Source organism: Elgaria multicarinata, chromosome 12, assembly GCF_023053635.1.
Source record: "Elgaria multicarinata webbii isolate HBS135686 ecotype San Diego chromosome 12, rElgMul1.1.pri, whole genome shotgun sequence".
NCBI classification, from domain to species: Eukaryota; Metazoa; Chordata; class Lepidosauria; order Squamata; family Anguidae; genus Elgaria; species Elgaria multicarinata.
The window spans coordinates 2,429,136-2,452,729 of NC_086182.1; the positions used below are offsets into that span (position 1 = coordinate 2,429,136).

At 53.3% G+C, this 23,594-nt stretch overlaps 1 protein-coding gene across 1 annotated transcript in view; it reads right to left on the reverse strand.

The window, feature by feature from the left end:
* LOC134407519 (hexokinase-2-like) overlaps nt 1-23,594 on the reverse strand; it is a 45,699-nt gene that overhangs the window by 7,970 nt on the left and 14,135 nt on the right. The window contains exons 2-13 of the mRNA XM_063139364.1: nt 18,900-19,062; nt 14,227-14,375; nt 12,734-12,853; nt 12,119-12,214; nt 10,931-11,030; nt 9,427-9,610; nt 8,141-8,296; nt 7,022-7,255; nt 5,832-6,136; nt 4,386-4,534; nt 2,066-2,185; nt 155-250 (exon numbers count right to left, since the gene is read on the reverse strand). Of these exons, the coding sequence (XP_062995434.1) occupies nt 155-250; nt 2,066-2,185; nt 4,386-4,534; nt 5,832-6,136; nt 7,022-7,255; nt 8,141-8,296; nt 9,427-9,610; nt 10,931-11,030; nt 12,119-12,214; nt 12,734-12,853; nt 14,227-14,375; nt 18,900-19,041 (1,851 nt within the window). The 5' untranslated portion in view covers nt 19,042-19,062. The remainder of the gene's footprint in view (nt 1-154; nt 251-2,065; nt 2,186-4,385; nt 4,535-5,831; nt 6,137-7,021; nt 7,256-8,140; nt 8,297-9,426; nt 9,611-10,930; nt 11,031-12,118; nt 12,215-12,733; nt 12,854-14,226; nt 14,376-18,899; nt 19,063-23,594) is intronic.

Below are 23,594 nucleotides of genomic sequence, written 5' to 3' on the forward strand. Positions count from 1 at the left end.
TCTGATCACAACGTAGTAACTCAGTCATTGGATCCTTGCTTCCGCCCCCTCCCAACAATTACGTTTTATGGTTTTGTATCCATCAGGGCTGTCAGTAAGGTATTCCTTTTCGACAGGTGAACAGGAAGCCCCAAGTGCCTGGCCGGGGACCCACCTCTCTCCTGTGGATGGCATCTTTCAGCAGGCCCACCACGTCTTCTCCTTCACAACCGGTAGCACTGAACCCTTTGGTCCATTTCAGGAGGATGCCCTTAAGGCGACACAAAGAGAAGGGATGCAAACATGAGATTGGAAGAAAAAAGACAATAAAAGCCAGCTATGGAGAAAGGCAGATTTGTGTCCCACGTGGCCACTTGTGGGTTTAATATTTCTAAAGGCGTCGATGACGCCACACCAGGCAACTCAAGAGATGCGCCTCAGGATCTCTGCAATGCCACAAAGGATCCAGGGCCACAATGCTGGGATGGCAGGAAGCCTTTCTGGGTTTAGCCAAGCCTCCTGGGCCGGTTCGGTCAGCTATTCTCAAAACAACTGTGCTGGTCATTTGCACGTAACTAGTTCAATACACACTTCTCAAATTCAGTGACACTATTTCTTCCTAGGCATTTTTATCCCATTTTTCTATTCAAAAATAACCAAAGTAGCTTACAAAATGTAGAGACAAATTTGTCAATTAATGGTTTTAAAACTAAGCATTTTGATTAAGCATGGCCACTTCCCACCGTGTTCAGTAAAATCAGGTGGAAAATTATGTGCCTTCTGTGGAAGTAAAATGTACCAACTGCTTTGCTACCCTTCTTTAAGCCTGACGTATTGCTGACGGGTCTTTTGTTGCTTCCCAGGCCCAGATTCTTGGCTCAGGATTTCAGAACCAACAGGAGACATTCTTCAGTCACAAACCACAACTTTAGAGGCATAAGCATCCAAGGTGAAAATACCAACATTGCCTGCAAACGCAGGGGCACAGCTCTGAAGGTCTTGTGCGTGTGTGCGTGTGATTACAGAGCTGACATTCTCCAGAGGAGGAACGGATACAGGAAGACATTTTCCACGGACGCCACTGCTTTGCCCTACGCCCCATGGGGGCTACACCTCACTTCTGGTGCTGCCTTCCTGCTCAGCTAAGGGGCCCTCCTTCTAGACTTTGGTTCTGGGTTACGGAGAAGTGCCTCATGTCTCCGAGATACGATCAACTCCTGCTTCTGCATGCTCTTCAGGACACCCACTTGAACTAAGAAGTTTTATCTCTGGAAACAAACACTCGGAGCCAGTCCGCTGCAGCCCCCACCAACTACTTCTTATGAACCAGTTCACAGAAGTCGTTCCTGAGTATATATTTAACATGGCAAGATGACATCAATCCAGGATCACGCACTACCAACACCACTGAATGTGAAACTGTGCAGCAGTGTCAGATTTCCACGACATTGGATCAATTTCCCCTGGAAGAACTGCAAACAATTTTGGACTCTGCAGCTTGCGATGGCTGGAATGACCGAAGGTTGGGGGATAAAGCTTAAGAGGCGGGCTCCTGCTACCTGGGATCGTGTCCATCTGATCCAGCCAGGAGAGGAAGCCTACAATGTTTTAGAGTTTTAAATTTTGTATACTTGTTTTTACCTCAATTTTAGAATTTCTGTAAACCGCCCAGAGAGCCCTGGCTATGGGAGCGGTATATAAGTGTAATAAATAAATACATACATACATACATACAAAGCAAAGGGCCAGTCAGCGGCTGCTGTTGTCCTGCCTTGGGGGTTTGCCTAGTCTGCAGAACCTTCCAACTGCCTCCTAGCAGACTCAGGCTCCCAGCACAGAACCATCTCGCACACCCCCAGCTGCAATATCTTTTTGGGACTGGGAGCTTAAGGGGCAGGCTCCTTTGGGGGTGTTGTGTATTTTAAACTTTCTTTTTTTTACATTTCTTTTCCTATGTTTTAAAATGTATGTTTTAAACTTTGTAATACCGCCTTGGGGCCCAGTATTGGACAAAAGACGGAATACTACTACTACTACTAATACTAATAATAATAATAATAGGAGAGAGAAGCCGGCCGAAGCTTACCTCGTCCAGGTTCTTCTGGTGGCAGGGGAAAGAGAAGGTGAATCCGAGAGGAAGCGACACCCCCTTCATCCCCATGTACTCCAGGAAGTCGGAAATGCAGTGGACAATGTGATCGAAGAGCTGGAAGGCAAAAGCCGTGGGTGGAGCGCGCTGGAGATGCTAACAGCCAGCCAAACGGATGCTTCAGGGCTTGCCGAAAGCCGGAGGGGCAAAACTACCAACATCCCTTAGCGCCGTCCTGCCGCTGGGAACTTGCTCAGCCACGTCCTCGTCCTGTTAACGGCACGTGTGTCACTTTTGAGGGAGCAAGACACGGCCAGTCTCCAGGCGGACGCGCATGCGCAACGCGGCAGTACAGCATGGGGCCGGGGCCGTCTGCTCACAGAAACAGCGTTGCTACGCTGGCCCAAGCGAGGACTTTTCATCAGGGCTGAGGATCAGGCTCCCCGCTCAAGACCCCCCATGCTGCCATTTGGGGCAGAACGCCTTTTCTTTGCCAGGGGGGTGGGGGGGGACAGGGAGGAGAGTCCCAGTGGAGCTCTGCCCAGGGCAAGGGGAGCCTCCCTGGATCCAGCCTGCTGCCCTTCAGACGTGCTGGACTTCAGCAGGGGGGCAGAACGTGAAGGGCCGAATCCAGCTTTCAGGCACTGCGCTTCGAGTGGCAAAAGGTCTCAGGGTCAGCCCTGCAGAAAGTTAACAAGCCTGACAAAGGCGTATTTTCTGGAGTGCTGGAAGTCAGTCTTGTCTGGAATGGATTAAGCTGGGGAGGGGGGGACACGTTTTAATTTGAACACAACACTACTAATTAGGGGTGTGCACGGACCCCCCGCTCCGCCCCACGGGTCGATCTGAAAATTTCGGATTGGCCCGCTCCGCTCCGCCCATAGTCCGCTCCTCTTCGCCGCGGAGCTCCGGCTCCGAATCGGAGCTCCACAGTGGAGGGGAGTGGCGCCAGGTAAGGCCCCCCTCCCTCCTCTCCCTTACCTGCAGAGCCCGGTAAGGGACCAAGGGGGAGGGGGGCCTTACCTGTGTCCGTCCGCGGTCCCTCGGCTTCTTGGTTGAGCCACGGGCTCAATTGAAGAAGCCGAGGGACCACGAACGGACGCAGGTAAGGGAGAGGAGGGGGGGGGGTTACTGGGCCCTGCCGCTGTCGCCGCATGGGCGACAGCGACAGCAGCAGGGCCCGGTAAACCCCACTTACCTTTCTTGCGGAGCTCCGGATCGAGGCCAAGGATCCGCCTTCACCTCGATCCTCTTCGCAACGCTCCACCAGCCCCCCAATCCTCTTCGCCTCCGCTTTAAGGGGAGGCGAAGCACCCCGCTCCACTTCTAATTCGCCGGTCCGATTAGAAGCGGAGCACATCCCTACTACTAATTTCATTGTGGTTTCCCCTCCTGCACTCTCAGGACGGCGAAGGAGGGGACAGCAGATCGGTAGCATATATAAACACAGTGACAGATCTATACTTTGAATATTGTATTTGTACAGAGGTGCAAAGGTGACGGCTTTTTTGCGTCAAGCCAAGTTTCAAATGATCCTGCGCGAACACAGTTCCTGTTTTCAAAGCAAAGAGAGCAGGTTGTTAGCGGATTCTCCGGATGCCACTTGGAAAGGCAAGCCTTTGCTGGGAACTTCTGTCCACTGTGCTGAAACTCCAGATCCACAGCAAAGTAATATGTGGCCAGCAGGATTCAGGGCCCATGCCTGAATGGTCAAAATGCAGGGGGACAGATTTTGGCAAAACGTTAGGAGAAGTACGAGCTGTATGACGGTGGCAGAGGCTGCCATGGGAGGCGGTGGGATCTTTTTTGGTGGAGGTGTTCAAGCAGCTGTGTCCTGCATTGCAGAGCCTGCCCTGAGCAGGGGGAGTCGCATGAGATGATCTCCTTTCCAATTCTATGATCCTATGGCCTCCATGAGCAAAGCACACTCTGAGCCCTGTGTTTTACATTGCCAGCTGCTTTGGAAAAGTGGCCAGTCCTGATGGGCGGCGAAGAAATGCATGAACCAGCAGGGACGAGAAGTGACTTGACACAGGCACAGACCCTGCCCCACCCACCCACCCGCCCCTTCCCAGGGCTGCTAGCGGAGGGTCCCCTTTTCGACAGGAGGGGCCGGGGACTGAGCTGGGCCCTGCGGCCTGCAAAGCCTCCCTGGCAAGGAGCAGCCTCCTGCTGAGTCCGACGGTGCACTGCTGCTCTGCGCTGCAGTGGCGGCTTCCCCCACGCTCTCAGAAGTCAGCCAGCGGCTCACGCCCCCTCCCCACCCCACCCCACCCCCGCCTGCCTTCCTGCCGCGGCTCCCTTGGGGTTCACTCACCTCGTCTCCCGTCCCCTGCATGATATCCTGGGGGATCGAGTAGATCTTGTTGTGCATCTCCACCGTGCGCCGCATCCCATTGCGAATGCGCACGAGCAGCACGCGGAAGTTGGTGCCCCCGAGGTCCAAGGCAAGGAAGTCCCCGTTTTCTGAAACCAAATTGCACGGGTCTTTAGAGCCCATCGCCCCGGCGTCTCAGGTGAGCCGAGGTGAGCCTACCCCGCCCCAGGGTCCAGCTGGGCAGACGCCACCGGGGGTCTCGGAGGCCCTCTGGGCTGAGAGAGCAGCGGGGCCTGGCAGGGCAGAGGGTCTGCCCGGCCTACGGCTGAAATCCCGCAAGGCGCACTGCGCGTTCCGGGCCGGAGAGCGCCATGTGCAGGTGGAGCAGGGCCCCACAGGGAGAAGCGCAACCTCACGACGCCCCAGGGCAGAGAGCAGCCCGTGGTTTCAGCAACAAGAGGGGAAAGGGCAGCGGCAGGCGTGGCCTGAGGCAGGCGGATCGGACCCCTCAGATGAATGTCGGGGGTCACCAAGGGTGGTAGGCAGATCTGGCCCGAGGGCCCGATCCACTAGGGAGGTCTCCTCACTAAAAGGAACAGGAGGCCTGCAGGAGAAGGTCCCAGAAGAGGGGGCAGAGGGGGAGGGAGAATCGCTTGGCATTTCTGCCACTGGCACCACAAGGTCTTGGCCGGGCCCCTCTCCTCTAGCCGCACAGGCACAAACTGCTCCCAGCCAATGTTCCTTTTGGGCCGACAGGGGTGATCCGCCCCTCCTGAGCCCATGGAGGGTGAGCAGGTGGACCTGGCGCACGATGCAAAAAGACGTACCCGAAGGGAAATGCACCCCACCCAGCCCTGCAAAACCCTCCCTCTCGTTTCAACAGCCCCACAGAAAAGGGATTTGGGGTGGGGTGTGTGTGAGCAGAGCAGTCACCATCCTGACTGCAGCACAGTAAGAGACAAGGCATGCCCTCCCTCTGCGGCGCTTCTGCCCCCTCAGCTGCTCTCTGAAGACGATCCCCAAACCCTCACAGCGCCATACATTGTTTCTATCCTCACTAAACAATAATTTACAGAGCTCAGAGTGCTTCACACCGTGAGTATTCACCACCAGAGCGCCCCTACGCACAGGCTGCAATTGTATGCAGCAGAGCTGTGCACAAAATCCAGGCTTCCTCCACATCTGGGCTTTCTTTCTAGTGTGGACGTGTGGACGTGTGTGTGTGTGTGTGTGTGTGTTGGGTTGTGCGTGTGTTGCTTTTAAAAAGCTTGTCTCTGGACCTGATGGTTGCAGACAGGAGAGCAGTGGGTTGCCTCAGAAGCCAGCGTTGCTGAGCGGAGGGCCCCCTTCCCAGCGCAAGGCTCCGCCAACCCATCCCATCCCGGCTGTGGCCCTCGGAGTACGCAGCCGTGCCCCCGGGCTCCGCCAGCTTCAGACCTCCGTTACCTTTTCCATCCGGGGTGGAGCACACGTACGTGGGCAGCATCTTCACCGTGGCCTGGCCGTGGCTCTCCCGGGCCAGGCCCCTCGCCATCTCCTGCCTCATCCGCTTCTTGACCTCCAGCAGCTGATCGTGGCTGAGCCGCAGGGGGTCCAGGATCTCCTGCCGGGCCTTGTGCTGGGCCGCTAGCCGGTAGGCCACCGCGGTGACCATGGCCGCCCCCTTGCCGCTCCCGTCCTCCGACCGGATGAATCGGATGTCGCAGTCGGGCAGCAGGCGCCGCACCGTCTTGTGAAGGCGCCGGGCAAAACTGCAGGGAGCATCGTGGGGAGCCGTTACCAACACGCCTCCAGGCAGACACGCGCACGGCTGAGGCAAGCAGGGACAAAGGGCTCCCTAGACTGCCCCACCTCAGGCTGCAAGGGCTCGGAGCACCCCGCCCCAGTTGCATTTCCATCTTGCCTCAGCCACGTCACCCATCCCACCCAGGGTGCAGCATGGCCCCTTGGGAGGGGCTCACTTCCCCACGTTGATTGATGCAATTTATTTTCCTCTTGCACAAAACCCACGGTCTTCCTCCTCTCCGTTTTATCCTGACAACCACCCTATGACGTGGGTTAGGCTGAGAGCCAATGAGTGGCCCGGAAACACCCAGTGAGCTTCCACGGCCTAAGTGGGGAATAGAACCCGGATCTCCAGAGTCCCAGTCCAACACTTCAGCCACTGCACCCCACCAGCTCACACACGGCCGTTTCCTGCAGTGCCACGTCCCAAAGCAGATGCCTGAGAGCACCTGCGCCTGCCCCTCCTGCCCACCCGGCCCAGACTTCCTCCCTGAAGGTGCTTACAGGGGTCCTAGGAAGTGGTGCCCAACAGGGCGCTCCGTCCTCTGCCTGCCCTCCCGCTGGGAAAGACAAGCCGGGGGGAGCCCTTGGAGCGTGCTTCCCCCGCCTCTGGCAGCCTTTCCCAGGGGGAGCGTCTCCCCCTCTGGGCCCTGATCCCCAAAGTGCGGAACGAGAGCAGCCCCAGGGGAGCCCCTTCCCAGAGCGCCCCCCCCCCAACCTCCCTTGCCTTTCCTAGACAGCCGCACTCAGCCTGGGGATGGGCGGGCGGGACAACCACACCAGGAGCCCAGAGCCAGGCCTGGGAAGGCCCTCTCCCACGCGGTGGCCGCTTCTCCAGGCTCGCCACTCACTAGGGATGCTTCTTATACACCGTGCCGTCCACGCCAACAGTGGAGCGCATCTGGTCCACGCCCTTGTTCTCCTTGATGCGGCGCAGCACGGCAGCCAGGGCGGCACCGCAGAGGCTTGCCGAGCGGGTGGAGACGATCTCGCAGACGCGCCGGGTGGCCACGCAGTCTTCGTGGGACGGCTCCAGGCCCAGCTTCACCAGGATCTCCTCGGCTTTCAGCAGCCCTTCGTTCTCCCTGGGGGGCGGAGGGGGGGAGAGACATGAGGGGCTGCACCTCCGGCCCAGCCGCACGGTTCTCATGTCAAGCACTGCCAGGCGATCTGCCCCCCCCCCCTCGCCACGGCAGAAGCAGCAGCAGCGTGTGACCTGAAGGGCTGGATCCAAACTTCCTCCAGGCGCCACAGGGGAATTCTGCAGTGCCGCCCTCGGAGCACAGGCTGCTCCACGGACACCCCTTTTTGCTTCCGTGCCTGTAAGGATCCCTTCAGCTGCCGGCGCGGTCAGACTGGCCTGAAGGGCCTGGAGGGCTTCGTCTTGCGTTTCCCACGCCCGGCTCGATCCCCAGACACGCCAGCGTCCCCCTGGCCAGCGTTTGCCCCTTCCTACAGGTGGCGGCTGCCTGCTTGGGAACGCTACGCCCAGGGTTAGGTCCCCCCGGCAGCGTCCAGCCCCTGCGTGAAAGGGCCACCCGCCAATCCAACACCACAGGTGGGACTTCCACACGTGCAGCGGGATGAGGAAGCAGAGCAGCTGCAGCGCTCCAGACTGCTGGCAGGGGGAGCTGTTTCTTAAATCAAGAACTCCCCACATGAGGGGGGGGGAAACTAGTGCATCAGGGACCAGCTTTCTACATGCAAGGATATCCTGGTTTGAATGGGGGCCCTTTAAACGTGTGATCACTTTCTTCCACTCTGCCGCCTCGTTGTGCTAGGACCAGCCAGCCTCACTGCGTCACGTCTCCCCACCCCCACCCGGTGCTTTGTGATGGAGCCCATGCGCACACACAGCGAGTCATCACACAATCCAGTGTGTGTGCGTATGTGTGACGCAGCTGTGCGTCGCTCCGTGCGTGGCTGGTCCTCTCAGGCGAGCAGCGGCCCTCCATGCCCCCGCCACTCACTTCTCAATGGCAGAGACGTATCTGGTCTCAAAGCACCCCATGGTCAACAGTTCCGGGGTGGGCCTCCCGTGGAACAGCAGCCCCTGCTTGGCCATCTTCACCAGGATGAGCCTGACCAGCTCGCCCATGTACATGCCGCTGATCATCTTCTCAAACCTGCAATGCAAGAGAGAAAGAGAGTGAATTCGGGGCAAGCCGGAGCTCCGGCGCACCAAGAGCCTCTTGCTGGATGGAGAGCTCGATGGTTCCCGCCGGAACGGGGGAGGCGGAAGCAGCAGGGGAGTCAGACACCCGGGGCAGGAAGCCCCTTCCTTCCGAGGCCCCCTTTGGAAAGCAGGGCGGGGGGAAGGGGCTTGCTCAGCCACAGCAAGAGTTCTTCCCCCGCCAGCTTCCGGAAGCCGCTGCAGAGAGGGACGTATCCAGAACGGCGTCTCGTGGCCCTCTTTACGCCAGGGAGCAGACTGCCTACGGGTTGCACCTGCGACGCGGCTTGGCTCTGGATGAAGGCGGACTGTGGGAAGCTGAAGCTTGTTCAGCCGACAGAACACAAAGGCCCAATGTGGGTATGAAGGCCCTGCCGAGTCGGCGGCCCTCCTCTGCTCACACTGGCCGGTGTGTCGGATGAACTCTGGTAAACCGCCCAGAGAGCTTCGGCTATGGGGCGATATATAAATGCGATAAATAATAATAATGAACTGCAAATGCACGGTCCAGGTCTTGAGGTGCAGAGAGTCGGGTGCGAAGGGCGGCCCGAGGGCACTTTGCAGGCCTGAAAGATTCCTGCCTTGACAGGGAAACCTGCTGCCCCGTGAGTCCATGCCCCATGGGGGAAGAGAGGGGCCCAGTCCAGCCCACATGCTCATGCACAGTTGGACGCTTCCACGAGGTCTGAAAGGGGTCAGGGGAGGCTGGGGGCCCCAATGCCAGTGGGGCGGTGAATCTGCTCCAGGTTTCAGCCAGAACCCTAAAGGAGCTCTCCAAGATGCTGGAGCCCTGATGCTAGATCAGACCAAGATCTCGTCCAGCGCTCTGTTCAACACAGTGGCCGGCCAGCTCTTGGACTGGGAACCCACCAGCAGGACAGGGCTGCAACGGCACCCACGTTCCCCAGCAACTGGTGTACATCAGAGGCATTACTGCCTCGGATACTGCAGCCTCCACTGAAAGGGGCCTTCCTAAGCCTGCCACCCTCCCACCCACCATGCCAGGGAGACAAGCCAGACACCACCACCAAGGGGAACGAGAGGAACAACACAGCTGCCGCCAGGCTGAGGTGTCCTGCTTACAGTTGCTTGCCGGGGTTCAGCGAGCCCATGTCAATGTCCCGGTCAAACTCCGTCCGGATGTCGTTCAGGGCCCCGTCGTCTCCAAAGGCGCCCCACTCCATGTTGATGCACATGCGCCCCTCGTCGCCCTCCACCAACTCAATGTGCCGCATTTCCTCCATATAACACGCGTTGGAACCAGTGCCTAATTGGGGGTGGGGAGGGAAAGGGAGGCCAAGGAAGTTCAGGAGAGCAGACGTGGGTGCTTCAATACTCCCCCCCCCCTTCTTCTATACTTTCTTCTTTGCCTTTCTGCCCAAAGGTGCTCAGAAACACCAGGACAGACCACCACCACCACCACGTACTGTAATATTTATGGCAGCTGAAAGGCAGTGCACAGGGTGAAGGCAGCAGTCGAGCCATCTCTGAAAGTACCAGAAACAAGCTCAAAGCTGACTTTGGTTTGCACAGCATTTGGGAAATGGCACTTGCCCCCGGTGACGCCTGCCCCTCTTCCGCCTGGGCTTGCACCGGTTATCCCCTCACGCCTGGGACAACGAGCCCAGGGAGTGGGGCGCCCATCAATGGCAAATGTGACTCACATTGATCACTGTTACTGTAATCGCTAGTTTGGGGGAGTCGGTGCTGGCTATTAAATGCTAATGTTGGCAGTAGCAGAAGCGAAGACCAAGCTGGCCCACGGCTTTAACTTGGGAACACAAAATAAGAGCTCATGTTGCTGTTCTTTACATGGATGATTAACCATCAGCCACAGCCGGCCTCACCAGCCCTCAGACTAAGGCGATGCTTCGCCAAACTCCACAGCCCAAATCTCCCTCAGAGCTAAGCACTCTTCTCACCGCGCTCCCTCTGCCCCAGGTAGAACCAAACCAGCCGGGACCCACAATATCCCTCCTGTGACCCACAGTTAACCCCCTTCCTCACCTGTATAAACCGCTCCTGAACAACTAATTACCTGATGGAACGCCTCTCCCGACATGAACCTACCCGTACACTGCGATCAACATCTAAGGTCCTCCTCCGAGTGCCTACTCTGAGGGAAGCTCGGAGGATGGCAACAAGGGAGAGGGCCTTCTCGGTGGTGGCCCCCCGACTGTGGAATGATCTTCCCGATAAGGCTCGCCTGGCGCCAACGTTGTTATCTCTTCGGTGCCAGGTCAAGACCTTTCTCTTCTCCCAGGCATTTTAACAGCATTTAATAACGTTAAGTTTGTTTTTAATGGACCCCAGAATTGTTGTTTTTAAATGGATACTGTTGTTTTTATACTGTTTTTATACTGTTTTTATGTTTTTTTTAAATTTTTGTATACTTTTAATGTTTACTATTTTTAATTGTTGTAAACCGCCCAGAGAGCTTCGGCTGTGGGGCGGTATATAAATGTAATAAAATAAATAAATAAATAAATAAATAAATAAATACATTCATATCAATATATGGAATAAAACGGGTCAACCAAAGAAACAGGTGACTCTGCCACACCCTCCTCCTCCCCAGACATCTTACCCACAATAAGTCCAACTTCACAGTTGGGATCATCGTAGCCGCAGGTCATCATGGTCCCAACGGTGTCGTTCACCACAGCAACGACATCTATGTCAAAGTCCTACAATACAGGAAGAGGTTGGAAAAGGTCCTCGTTGGCTCCTTGGATGTTTCTAGCCTGCACTGACCCCTTCGTTCGCACCTGTCCCTCCCTCTCCAATGTCAAGCGCCACGGGAACTGGCACCAGACGCTAGCGGGGGAAAGCACTGACTGACCACCACATCCCCACCGCCCCGCCTGGTCCCCAAAGTAGTTTTGCCCAAGGGAGTCATGGAGCTGGGGAGCATCTCATCAAGTTCTAGCTCCCAAAGAACACGGCCATACGTGAGGCAACAGGGACAGGGCCACCTTCCTCACGGTCCTATTAAGTGTCCCTGAAGGTCTATCGAGTCGACAGCCTTCTTGGGGGAACCAGCATTTGGGGCTGAATTGGTGGCGCTCCCTGTCTGTCTACATGTCTCTACAGGCCCTGCTGTAGCATCCGCTTCTAGAGTTACAGCACTCTGCACCTTCCGCTGCATTTGGGACAGACATGGACGAACCATTACAATGCTTCCCTCAGACCCAGGGCTGGCCCAGGACATTTTGCTGCTTGAAGCAGATCAACGAATGTCCTTTACGCTATGCAGCAAGGTGAAGACACAGCTTCAGCCGGTGGAATTTAGGGAGAGAGATGAAGACAGTAATCGGTGTCCAACTGGTGCAGTGACGCTTTACAGAACGTCTCACTGCACCAGTTGGACACCGATTACTGTCTTCATCTCTCTCCCTAAATTCCACCGGCTGAAGCTGTGTCTTCACCTTGCTGCATGGCAGGGACGCCCAGCCGATGGCCCAGCCCCCCACCTCAGACACAAGCAGGAGACAGAAATCACTGAAACATTTGAACGTGATGCCGTGGATGTGTTGTTTCTCCATGGCGTGCACAGCAAGGCCTTTTTGTCCAGCTGAGACAATAAGAAACCCTGCAAACCTGCTTGGCAGAGGAAGAAGTGGGGCACCATGAGCAAAAATGCAACTGTCCTGCCACCTCCACCTCTCTGGGGAACGGGAAAGGAGCATGACTGGCTGCCTCTAGCTACAAAGTCATAGAAAACATTTGGTTGGGTGGGTGTGTTGGGGGGGGGAGAGAAATCGGGCTTAATTACCCCTCGTTTTTTAATGGCTTGCCGTAACAATGAAACCACGTCTTTCCCTTCCACACCACTGGACTTGAATCCTTTGGTCCACGTAACAAGGACGCTCTGTTTGAGAAAAGGAAGGCAAAGCAGTAAGGAATTACATCCTAACGAGACCGCCATGTGGAGGCTTCGTTCCCCAGGGCCTAGAAGGTTCCAACGCTGCCTTTCAGCTTGTACTGACAGCACTCGCTACCTATCACAACACCGAACCATTTATCCAGAGCTTTCCTACAGGGCCAAAATCCGTCATTTCTCTTCACTGAATGACTATTTCAAAAGGTCCGAACCCTGCGCTTACCAGCAGGAACAACTCTTAATATCAAGAGTGTCCAAAGCGTTCCACATACATTGTCTCAGTAGTCCTTACCATGTCCCTATGAGGTAGGCCAGCATTATTATCTTTGTGCTGCAAATCAGGGCCTGAGGCAGACAGCTTGCCCCAGCTAACGACGAGACATGACTGGAAACAGGAAAGTCCCCCAGAGTTCCCACAGGCTCCGGCTCCTGTGCTGCTGCAGCACTGGCCCTCTCGGGACGCCCCGCCTAGCTCAAGCCCAGAGGAGGAGGAGGAGGCTCACTCACCTCGTCCAGTTTGGTCTGGTAGCAGGGGAAGGAGAAGGTGAAGCCCAGCGGCAGCTTCTTGTCCTTCATTTCCAGCTTCTCCATGAAGTTGGCCAAGCATTCAGCAATGTGGTCAAAGAGCTGTCGGATGGAGAGGCAGGCACCGGGTGAGGATGGCTTCCCATGGACAGGGGACCCGGACAGGGACCCACCCAGCACAGCACACCTCAATCCTCTCCCGGACCATTCGTGCTCAACAGGCTCCCCTCCAATGGCAGAGCCTTCCTTTCAGGGCCTTCCTTTCAGGGCCTTCCTTTCAGCGGGTTGCAAATTTATTGAAAGCAGAATTGGGGAGCTTGCAATATGCATTCCTATCGCGATATACAGACCTGCTTCCATCACTGTTGGAATAAAACCTTCTGTGTTTTTGTGGTTTTAAATCGTGTGTTTTTGTGATTTAAATTTTTTGTGTATTGTTTTTATCCTATGCAAACCGCCCAGACAGCCTCGGCTATGGGGCGGTATACAAATGTCATTGTGGTGATACCCACCTTTCTGTCCCTTAGGTATGTCTGGTTTGTATGTCTAGTGAGTGCGGAATGTTTGACCGAGTGGGTGTGGCTAGTGATGCAGTGAGGGGGGCGAGGGGGAGTATAAATAGGTTGGCTGAGGGGATTGTAAGTTAGTTTAGCGTGGTTGGTCTAGTTTGGTTTTAGTCTGGGAGGTTTTAGTCTGGCTTGTGCTTCATGAGAGTGTTTGGTGTGTGAGGAGTGAGAAGAGTTAGAATTTTAAGGGACTTGGGATTGTGGTTTTAAATATAAAAATAAGCAGGTTGGATCTAAATTGAAATTTTGATCTGTTAAATTTCAATACACTTTACTTTGTGTTGTTACCACAAACCACGTGTCAGCTCGGATTTATTACCTGCTATATTACACAGTCTAAAAACATCTAACAATACACCTGCAGTTCCGTACCTCAGCAATAGAACCTATTTGCCAAAACCCTTTACCTTGTTCCCTCACATATAGGGGAGAGGTGGTGTTGTTTTTACCCTTTCCTCGGGCTTTTCAAGAGGTGGCGCTTGGCTTGAGAAGGGTGTGCTAGGCAAGGCCCTCTGGGTGGGGGCGGTGTTATCGCAGTAATAAATAAAATAAAATATATTTTTTTCCATTTTCAGCTCAAAAGAAAGTTGATTGCATTTAAAAAAAAACTGCTTTCTGAGCTCTGAACTGGGGAGTCCCACTCAAAGCAGATCCATTAAAATGAATGGTACTAGCTTATGTCCCATTCATTTCAATGGGTCTACTCTGAGTAGGATTTATGTTGGATTTTGCCTACTGTTAAGAGCAAAAGCGGAGAGGGAAGGACCTTTGTCATGGCAGTCACTGAATTTTATTGCCTTCCTTCTTGAACATCACCTCTTGGAGATGCTGAGCCAAGAGAGGTGATGCTGAGACTCAGGGGACAGACTAGCCAAGATGGGGGCCTTGAAGGAAGCCGGTTCAACCCACCTGTACTCCACTGCTCCTCATAAGATCCTCCGGAATAGCATAGATCTGGTTCTCCATTTCAACTTTCTTGCTGCCATTATCGGCCACCTTGACTCTCAGCACCCGAAAATTTGTGCCACCGAGGTCTAAGGCCAAGAAGTCTCCTTCTTCTGCAAGGGGACAAGAAATAAAAATAAACTGAGGCCCATTTCATTTATCCGTTAAATATCACACTCAAATATGAAAGAGAAAAACCCTCTACAGTACAGTGAACTACGTTTGATTGACGATCTGCAGGGAGACAGACTGACCCAGTTCACGCACAGTGGCGGCAAAACGTGGATTAATTAACCCACAATATGCGACGATCGTGTCCCATCACCATTTTGAATGTGCAACCTCCAATCAGCCCAATCAGATGTTACTCTGTAACGGGTGAACCTGAGCACTCTGGGTTAATTGTGGGTTAAACAACCCACAGTTAACATAAGAACCAATTATAGGTTAACTGTGGGTTGTTTAGCCCACAATTAATCCCTACTGTCTGGGTTTGCATGTCATGGAACGACTTCTGATTGGACCAACAGCAGGTTGCATATTCAAAATGACGGCAGCATGTGCTGTGCATGAACTGCAGTACATCACGGGTTAATGAACGACTCGCTACCATTATGTGCAAACAGGGCCAATGATTAGGCTCGCTCAGCATACAATCCTCCATCTAGAGAAGACGATGGCTCTGCGCACAGGTTCCAGATCATGCAGCCCCACTCACACGGGCTCCCTGCAAACAGTCAACTGAGCACGCGTGGGGCAGAATCCCAGCGCCTCACTGAGACCGAGTGCTTGGAAGCCCCGTACAGCTTCCGTCCACTTGAAGCAGGGCTTCCCAGCCGATCTTCCCAGCGGACTGCACCCTTAGTGACTCCGTGAAGCTTAAGCTCAAGTTATACTGTTGTTTTATACTTTGAATGGTTTTAATTTTTGTGAACTGCCCAGAGAGCTCCGCTATTGGGCGGTATAGAAATGTAATAAATAAATAAATAAAGTGCATATTGATTGAATCAAAACCGGCCTCTTCAGCCAGTGTTTTCGGCAGCCCTTGAATTAAGAGACCCACTGGAGCACCCTGTTCCTCTCCCCTCCCCATTCCCCCACAAACCCTTCAGTGCCATGGAGGCGAGGGCCCTCGCTTGTCTACGCTGCTTTTGGCGCTACGTGAACAGCAGAGAATACGGCCGATCGCGGCGGGGGCCCGAAGCTGGCTCACAGCACTCCTAGCAGGGCGGTTGACCCACATCAACAATCCCAAGCCTCAGGCAGCTACGCTCCACAGCAACCACACGCCAGCTGTGAAAAGAAACCGGTCCAGCAGGAAAGAGAGTGAGCGAGCAACCGGAAAGGAATACTCTTTGAGCAGCGACCTCCTCGGGCGCCCTCGCTCAGGGCAGCCAGGCAGCCCGGCAGACACAGCCTGGCCTCAGTCCACTCCCAGCGCTGTGGCTGCCTGCCCGGGTGGCTTTGCGCAGGTGCACGAGAGTGCCGCACAGCGACAGAATCCAAGCAGCCTCCCCGGAGTGGACGATTCCTGGCCCAGCTACAATCAGCTCGCCACAGGAATCGCCACACCAACCACCCTCCTGCCTGTGGCTTCACCCATCACGTCAAACACTCAGCCGTGCAGGCAAGGCGCAAGAGCGGTGCTCCCAGCGCAGACCCAGAGCTTGCAGAGGGAAAGCAGGGCTGGGGGCCCTTGCCAGGGGCCTCCCCCGCCCCGTGCAAATCCACCTCCGGGTCTTTGGAAGGGAGCCCTGCTGTGTGGAGAAGGGCCTCAAGGGACCTTTTTTGAGGGGGAAAAGCAGCAGGCTGGCTGGGGTTCGACACGTTTGGAAACGCCCTCTCAAGCCTCCCTTTCTGTTGTCTCAGCAAACATGCGGTCCGGGTCACACGCTCACGGAGAGAACATCTCCTTCTCCTCCCCAAAACCTGGGGGAGGTATTTCCCCCCATTCCCCCCAAATATCTTTAGAGCCATGAAGACTGGACAGTTGTTTTTCTGTACGCTGCTTGTGATGCTATGTGAATAGCAGAGGACATGGCACAGGTTTATTAACATGCATAGGGTCGTTTATACGTCTCGTACTCCGGGCCGGTGGCACCTGCTTGGGGACATGGAGCTGCTGGCACTTTGCCTGCCCCAGTGCCCCAGCCTCCTTTCCTGCCCCCAAACAGGGAATGGTTTGTGTTAGATGGGAAGAAGGGAGATCCGGGTTCTATTCCTCACTTAGGCTGAGGAAGCTCACTTTGAGCGACTCACTGGCTCTCAGCCTAACCTACCTCACAGGGTTGTTGCAAGGATAAAATGGAGAACAGGAAGACCATGTCAGCTGCCTTGGGTTTCTTGCAAGGATAATATAGGCAGAATATAAATGTAATAATAATAATAATAATAATAATAATAATAATAATAATAATAACAACAACAACAACAACAACAACAACAACAACAACAACAACAACAACGGAGAAGTTGCTAGCCCATCTGTCCACCTCTCTTTCTCTCTCGGATGTTAAAAACTGCTTCGAAGCAGAGTGGGGAAGAGGGGCAGGGGGGTCCCGCCATTTTCAAGCCAACATAACAGCTCTGCAATGGGGTCCTACCAGGTCTCCCCTCTTCTCCCAGTTGTGCATTCCTTGGCAAGGCCTCCCAGTTGCTCCCGGTTCTTCCTTACGATGGCTTTTCCCTGATTTGGGGCCTGATTTCCTGCCAACTCAAGGCCCACGCGCCTGAAGTGCAACACCACACGCAATCAGAGCGCCAGATGTTGAAAGGGCCTGCCAAGTGGCCCCTCCTGCAGTCGGAAGCAGCTGTCTCAGCTCCGGGCCTCAGCCAGCCACGATGCCGATGGGGCAGAGAAAGCAGCCAGTTCCGAACACTGGCATATGGGGAGGGGCAGACTGCCTGGCACATGTGCCAGCCCTGCTCATTCGCCGGAAACCCTGCCGCTTCCTTTCTTTCTTCACCCATTCTTCGCCAAAGAATGCCTCTACCCCGTTCTCTACAAACAGAGGGCTTTAAAAGCGCAGCCCTCACATCCCTACGTGCAGGCACACTTCTCCAAAAGTTCCCAAAGCTTGTAGAATTCAGAGGAGCGACTGAGGCGCTCCGTCCTGGAGGTGAAGCCCGTCTGGGAGTTCTGGTTTCTGTCTCCAAATATGGGTTGGGGTGGGGCTATACTGTAATAGGTTGGCTGTTGGTTTTAAAGGCAGTCTGCACATGCTCAGAGCCTATCCTCTTCACTAAAGCTTCTTATACTCCAGGGCTGAGACGGACGGTCCCATGTCAGAAGTTATACGCTGCTTCAGGCTTGGAAACCATTCTTTTGAGATGCAGAAAGGCAGGAAGGTTCAGCCTGTCCGCTTTTATGCTTTATTCTATTCTAATGTAGCAATTTTACTATTCAGGGTGCTTGTCTTTACCCCATTGTCCTCCTCACGATATCCTGGAGAGATAGGAAACAAGACCGCACGGGTGACCTCTTTCGTGAAACAAACAGGTCCGTGTCGGAGGCCGTGCTTTGCATGCAGAAGGCCTTAGGTTTGATCCACAGCAGCGTCTCCAGCCTGCCTGAAACCCCGGAGAGCCACTGGCAGCCGACAGGACGGGGCTGGGGGGACTGAGGGCGCGACTCAGCAGAAGGCCGCTTCCGAGGGCCCTGTGTTTGCAAACTTTGCGTTATTTCCATCAGCTCACTCTAAGCCACAGGGCAGATAACACAATCTGATCTACCAGCAGAAAAAGGAAGTCTGCAGCCATTGTCCCGCTGAAGTACTGACTGAGGGATGTAAGCCTCCCAAGCCATGACTTCCTGCATCTCAGGGGGTCAGTTTGCCTGCTAGCGAGCAAACGCTCGCCGCCTTCCCAGGAAAGCCATGATGATCAGGTCAGCTTTGGGGCTGACCGGGCAGCGTTTAGACCTCTCACTGCCTCTGCCTCATTCCAATTCAGCACCACCAAAACAAAGGGGCTATTATTCCAGGGCACGCAAGGGTGTAGGTGATTGCCCCCCCCCACCTCCTGATCATCCTGAAGGGAATGTGAAAGAGGACCCTTTCCCCTGTCCGCCTCTGGGCAAGGAGGCTTGCAGGTTTTTCTATCACTTGAAAAACTTGTAAGACCTGTGAGACCAGAGGCAACAATTGGCAAGTTAAAAGTAAAAAAGATGTGTGCGCGTGCATCGTGTGTACACCACAGGGAGCAAAACCTCCCAAATTGCGTTAGTCGTTTCTTATTTATTTGTTACATTTTTATACCGCCCAATAGCCAAAGCTCAGTGAAAGCTCTTTAACTCCTTGAAAGCTATTTTCTGTCTCCAAATCGCAACTATTCCTCAGGTGGACAACAGTGGAGACCGGAGAGAAGCAGAATTTGGAAATCCCTCCTTTGGGGCGAGGAGGCTCCGAAGTGCAGAGGCTTGGCACCGCTGCCCTTAAAGAGAAGTACTTCTGCCCACAGCCCCAAGTGATCCGGAGGAGCAGCACTCGCTTGGACCCGCGTTCGCAGGTCCAAGCGAGTGCTGCTCCTCCGGATCACTTGGGGCTGTGGGGAGAAGTACTTCTTCGTAAGCAACTGGTCCCGAGACAGGCTCCGGAGCTCCCTCCAAGCGCCTTCCTTTCCTCTTCACAGCACTCTACCTGTTCCATCAGGGGTGGACCGCACAAACGTCGGCAGCATTTTGACAGCAGCTGTAGGGTTGGTGTCTTCTGCGAGGCCCTTTTCCATGTCTTTCCGGAACCGATTTGAGATCTCCTGCAGAGTGTCATCTGGAAGCCGCATGTGAAAGAGGTACTTGTCAATCTAGGGAGAGGAAGACAAGGACAAGAGGAAGCCCACTTAACATTTGAAAGCAGCAACAACAGTGCACATTCTTGGGCATTTGGGGAACTCAGCCCCGCACCCCAGACCCACTCCAGCTTGAACTAGACGCTCCAAGCTGAAATACCAGAAGCAAAGCTGCACTCAGGCAGGCCTATTCTCCTATACAGACCAATGTTTAGAATCAGCCTTTCATTGGGCCAGTTCAAACAATCAAACATACCACTGTGGCCACAGTGAGTTGTGGTGTGCGCCAGTGGCCATTTTGAATATTCAAGACGCAGCTTGTCATGTTGTCCGAACCAGGGGACTGTGGGTTATGTGAAGATTAAACAAAGGTTATGCAAGCTTTGTTTAACTCTTGCATGAATCGCAGTCCCTGGATTTGGATGACACAACCACCCCTGGCTTGCATATTCAAAAACTGCCCACCATGTACTAACACACGCAATTCACCGTGGGAAGCGGTGATCGTGTGAGCCGGTAGACTGTGTTACACTAGAAAACAGATGTGCTGTAGGCATGACCTCAGCTGGACAAAACCCGCAGGTATGTCTCAACCGGTTGATCATAATCTAGGAATCTGGCTGGAGTTTCCGGATCTGAGAGGGACTGTTGCAAATTCCACCTCAGGAGAACAAGGCGTAATGTGTTTTATTAGGTAGGGGTCAAAATTTTGTTTTTAGCCGTGTATATTTACTGTTTTATATATGCTATTATCTGTACGCCGCCCTGAGATCTTAATGATATAGGGCGGGATAGAAATGTTTTAAATAAATAAATAAATAAAAGACTGCATCAGCCAGAAAGCAGATTTGTGTGGGTTTGTGAGAGCTTCGGCTATTGGGTGGTATAAAAATGTAATAAATAAATAAATAATAAATAAATAAAATATCAAGGGATACATTACGCGTATCCATGGGTAAAGTGACCCATGTTTTATCAGTCTTTATTCTTTGAGGTAAGCGCTCTGAATAAACCAACTCTATCTGAACCTCCCATAGTTTTTGTCTGGGTCCTGTGTGTGTGTGTGTGTGTGTGTGTGTGTCTCCATTCATCAGGAAGAAAAGCCCAAAAGAATTCTGAATCGAAGCTGGTCCACTTTCTGACACATCCCACTTCCCTGGCACCTCTTTCTTTTCTTTTTTGAAAGAGGGCCATAGTAGCCACTGTATATGTAAGGAGATCTCCCCCCCCCCAAATATGGTAGAGACCTGGCAAACATGTAGAGCCAATGCCAATAATTATTATGCAGACACAACTAAACTAAGGAACATTATTCAAAAATACACACAAAGATACCTGACTATGTTATCTGCGTTTTTTAACTAATTTATGTTAAACCAGTATATCCTTCTTTCCTTTTGTAAAACTCAGTGAGGCCCAGCATTGGGCAAAAGGCAGGATACAAACAAATATAATAATAATAATAATAATAATAATAATAATAATAATAATAATAATAATAATAAAAAAACAAAATCAAAGTCAGACCCAATATGCCAAAAGTTCACAGCAGCAGAACAGAAACGACCAAGTACAAGGAAGCTCCTCACCGCAGCACGAATGAAAGCTGCCAACGTCAGCACAGGAGCGCAACGCAGGCCCCGCTCCGGCATCAAGGACCAAGCGCGCCCCTGGCAGCTTCCTCTGATTAATTTCACTGCAGCGTCATTCGTGAGCGGGAGCAGGCGGGAGCACTGCTGGTCCCTGCTCACGAGCAAACCTACCAGCACGGAAGATATTTGACAACACACGACCTGTCAAATTTGTCAGATCTTGTTTGGCTGATGAAATAACCAACCACAAACTCAGATGTAGAACACGGAGGTGTGCTTGCCAAAGATCCAGCCCTTGATATCTCCTGGTCCAGCTGGGGCAGCCCCCCCACCCGGCCCGGTTGGAAGCCCTGGACAGCTGCTGCTGACGATTGTCCGTGCTGATGATGGCTCAATGGTCTAACCAGTGAAGGCTGAGGCTCCGGTTCCAGTGGGGCAGTCAAACCACTCCGCGTTTCAGTCGGAACTCCAAAGGAGCTGCTCCGCCCCTTGGAGAGCTCCTTTAGAGTTCTGACTGGCTCTGACTGAAACCTGGAGCCTCCAGCCTCCTCTGGGTCCAGCTCAGCATCAGGCAGCTTCCTAGGTTCCTGTTACAGATTCTACCTATGATGAGTGGAGCACCTGTGGCCCTCCTGATATTCACAGAATCATAGAATAGCAGAGTTGGAAGGGGCCTACAAGGCCATCGAGTCCAACCCCCTGCTCAATGCAGGAATCCACCCTAAAGCATCCCTGACAGATGCTTGTCCAGCTGCCTCTTGAAGGCCTCTAGTGTGGGAGAGCTCACAACCTCCCTAGGTCATTGGTTCCATTGTCGTACTGCTCTAACAGTCAGGAAGTTTTTCCTGATGTCCAGCTGGAATCTGGCTTCCTTTAACTTGAGCCCATTATTCCGTGTCCTGCACTCTGGGAGGATCGAGAAGAGATCCTGGTCCTCCTCTGAGTGACAACCTTTTAAGTATTTGAAGAGTGCTCTCATGTCTCCCCTCCATCTCCTCTTCTCCAGGCTAAACATGCCCAGTTCTGTCAGTCTCTCTTCATAGGGCTTTGTTTCCAGACCCCTGATCATCCTGGTTGCCCTCCTCTGAACACGCTCCAGCTTGTCTGCGTCCTTCTTGAATTGTGGAGCCCAGAACTGGACGCAATACTCTAGATGAGGCCTAACCAGGGCTGAATAGAGAGGAACCAGTACCTCACGTGATTTGGAAGCTATACTTCTATTAATGCAGCCCAAAATAACATTTGCCTTTCTTGCAGCCATATCGCACTGTTGGCTCATATTCAGCTTGCAGTCTACAACAATTCCAAGATCCTTCTCGTTTGTAGTATTGCTGAGCCAAGTATCCCCCATCTTGTAACTGTGCATTTGGTTTCTTTTTCCTAGGTGTAGAACTTGGCATTTATCCCTATTAAATTTCATTCTGTTGTTGGACTCTAGCTCCCATCAGCCACAACTAGCATTGCCAATGATCAGGGACAATGTCTCAGCCACACGCTCCCCACCTCCGCTATATATACATATTAGAATTAGCTGGGTTTGGAAGAAACACTAAACTCTGGTTTAGTGGTACATGCATGAGTCATACTGTAGATCTCACAAAAATGAACTAGAAAGTCTTACAATATAGAACACACACGAATTACCAAATTCAATAGCTGAAATGTTTCTTTTTAAAGTAGGCAGTGGGTTGGTTTGTGGTGGGCAGCCGTTTCGGGTGTTCAAGCCACAACTGTGGCTTATTGTGTCTTCCAATCACAGCAGGGGTGGGTTGTGTGAGGGTTAAACAACACTCACATAACCCTCAATAGAAGAGCCCATAGGTTACAACCCACCCCCGCAGGTTCAGACAACACCCCAAGCCGCAGCTGCAATATTCAAAAGCCAGCCAACTCATTATTTAAGCCACAGTGATCATCCAAAGCAGGTGAATTGGAAACTGAAATTAAGATCTAGTGAGTTGCCCAAGGCGGTGGGGAGAGACAGGACTTGAACCCATGTCCAGGCATTAGTTCCCTAGCCTTCTCCAGCCAGGCACCCTTCAGATACATTGACTACAACACTTTGCATTCCCAGCCAGGATGCTGCTCTAGCAAACCACGTGGCATCACCGCAGTAACTTTGCTACCGCACAAGCTGCATGGAGCGAAAGAGAACCCACTGGGAAACGGCGGTGTTTTGATGGTGCTGGGGGTGGTGGTGTTGCTACAGAGAAGAAGACCCTCCTCTTCAACATCTCTTCTTGGATTTTGGCCAATGTCTGTCGCAGCCAAGATCACCTCATTAGTATCCTAGATTACAAAGCAGAGAGCCAGCCAGCACACAGCCGACAGGAAGCGTTTGTTTAATTACCCAACTTTAGCTGAATTAAAATGCAATTCAGAAAACTGAAAGGCTGCTAAAGAGCGCTGGCAGCGGGCATGACCAGGGCCACCAGGTCTGTCTGGCCCCAATGACTGACTCAGTTCCTGACTGCCAGGGAGCCTAATTGCCGTCGAACGGCTTCTGCTTGCCAGCGTGCTTGATTTCACTTTCAGAATTGTGCTTATTAAACAAGCAGGCAAACATTTACTCACTTCTCCATGGTTCATTCAGTTTTGCAGATCCTGCTTTTCATAGAGCAAAGCAATCTGGGGCAACTTGGGGAGTAGAAGGGGAGAAGCGTGGAGGGGGGGCCATGGGGCTGAAGAGCAGAGGGGAGGCCTGGCTAGCAGGGGCTGCGGGAACAAGGGCTATCCGGGGCCTCAGAGGGGCCCTGCCGGATCACACCAAGGGTCTATGTCAGGGGATCTGTGGCTCTGCAAATGTTTTGGCCTACGACTCCCGCAATCCCTCACCATGTGCTATTCTGCCTGGGTCTGATGGGAGTTGTAGGCCAAAACATCTAGTGAGCTACAAATGGCCCTCCCCTGGCCTATATAGCCCAGCAGTCCCAAGATCAGAGGTGGACACAATTC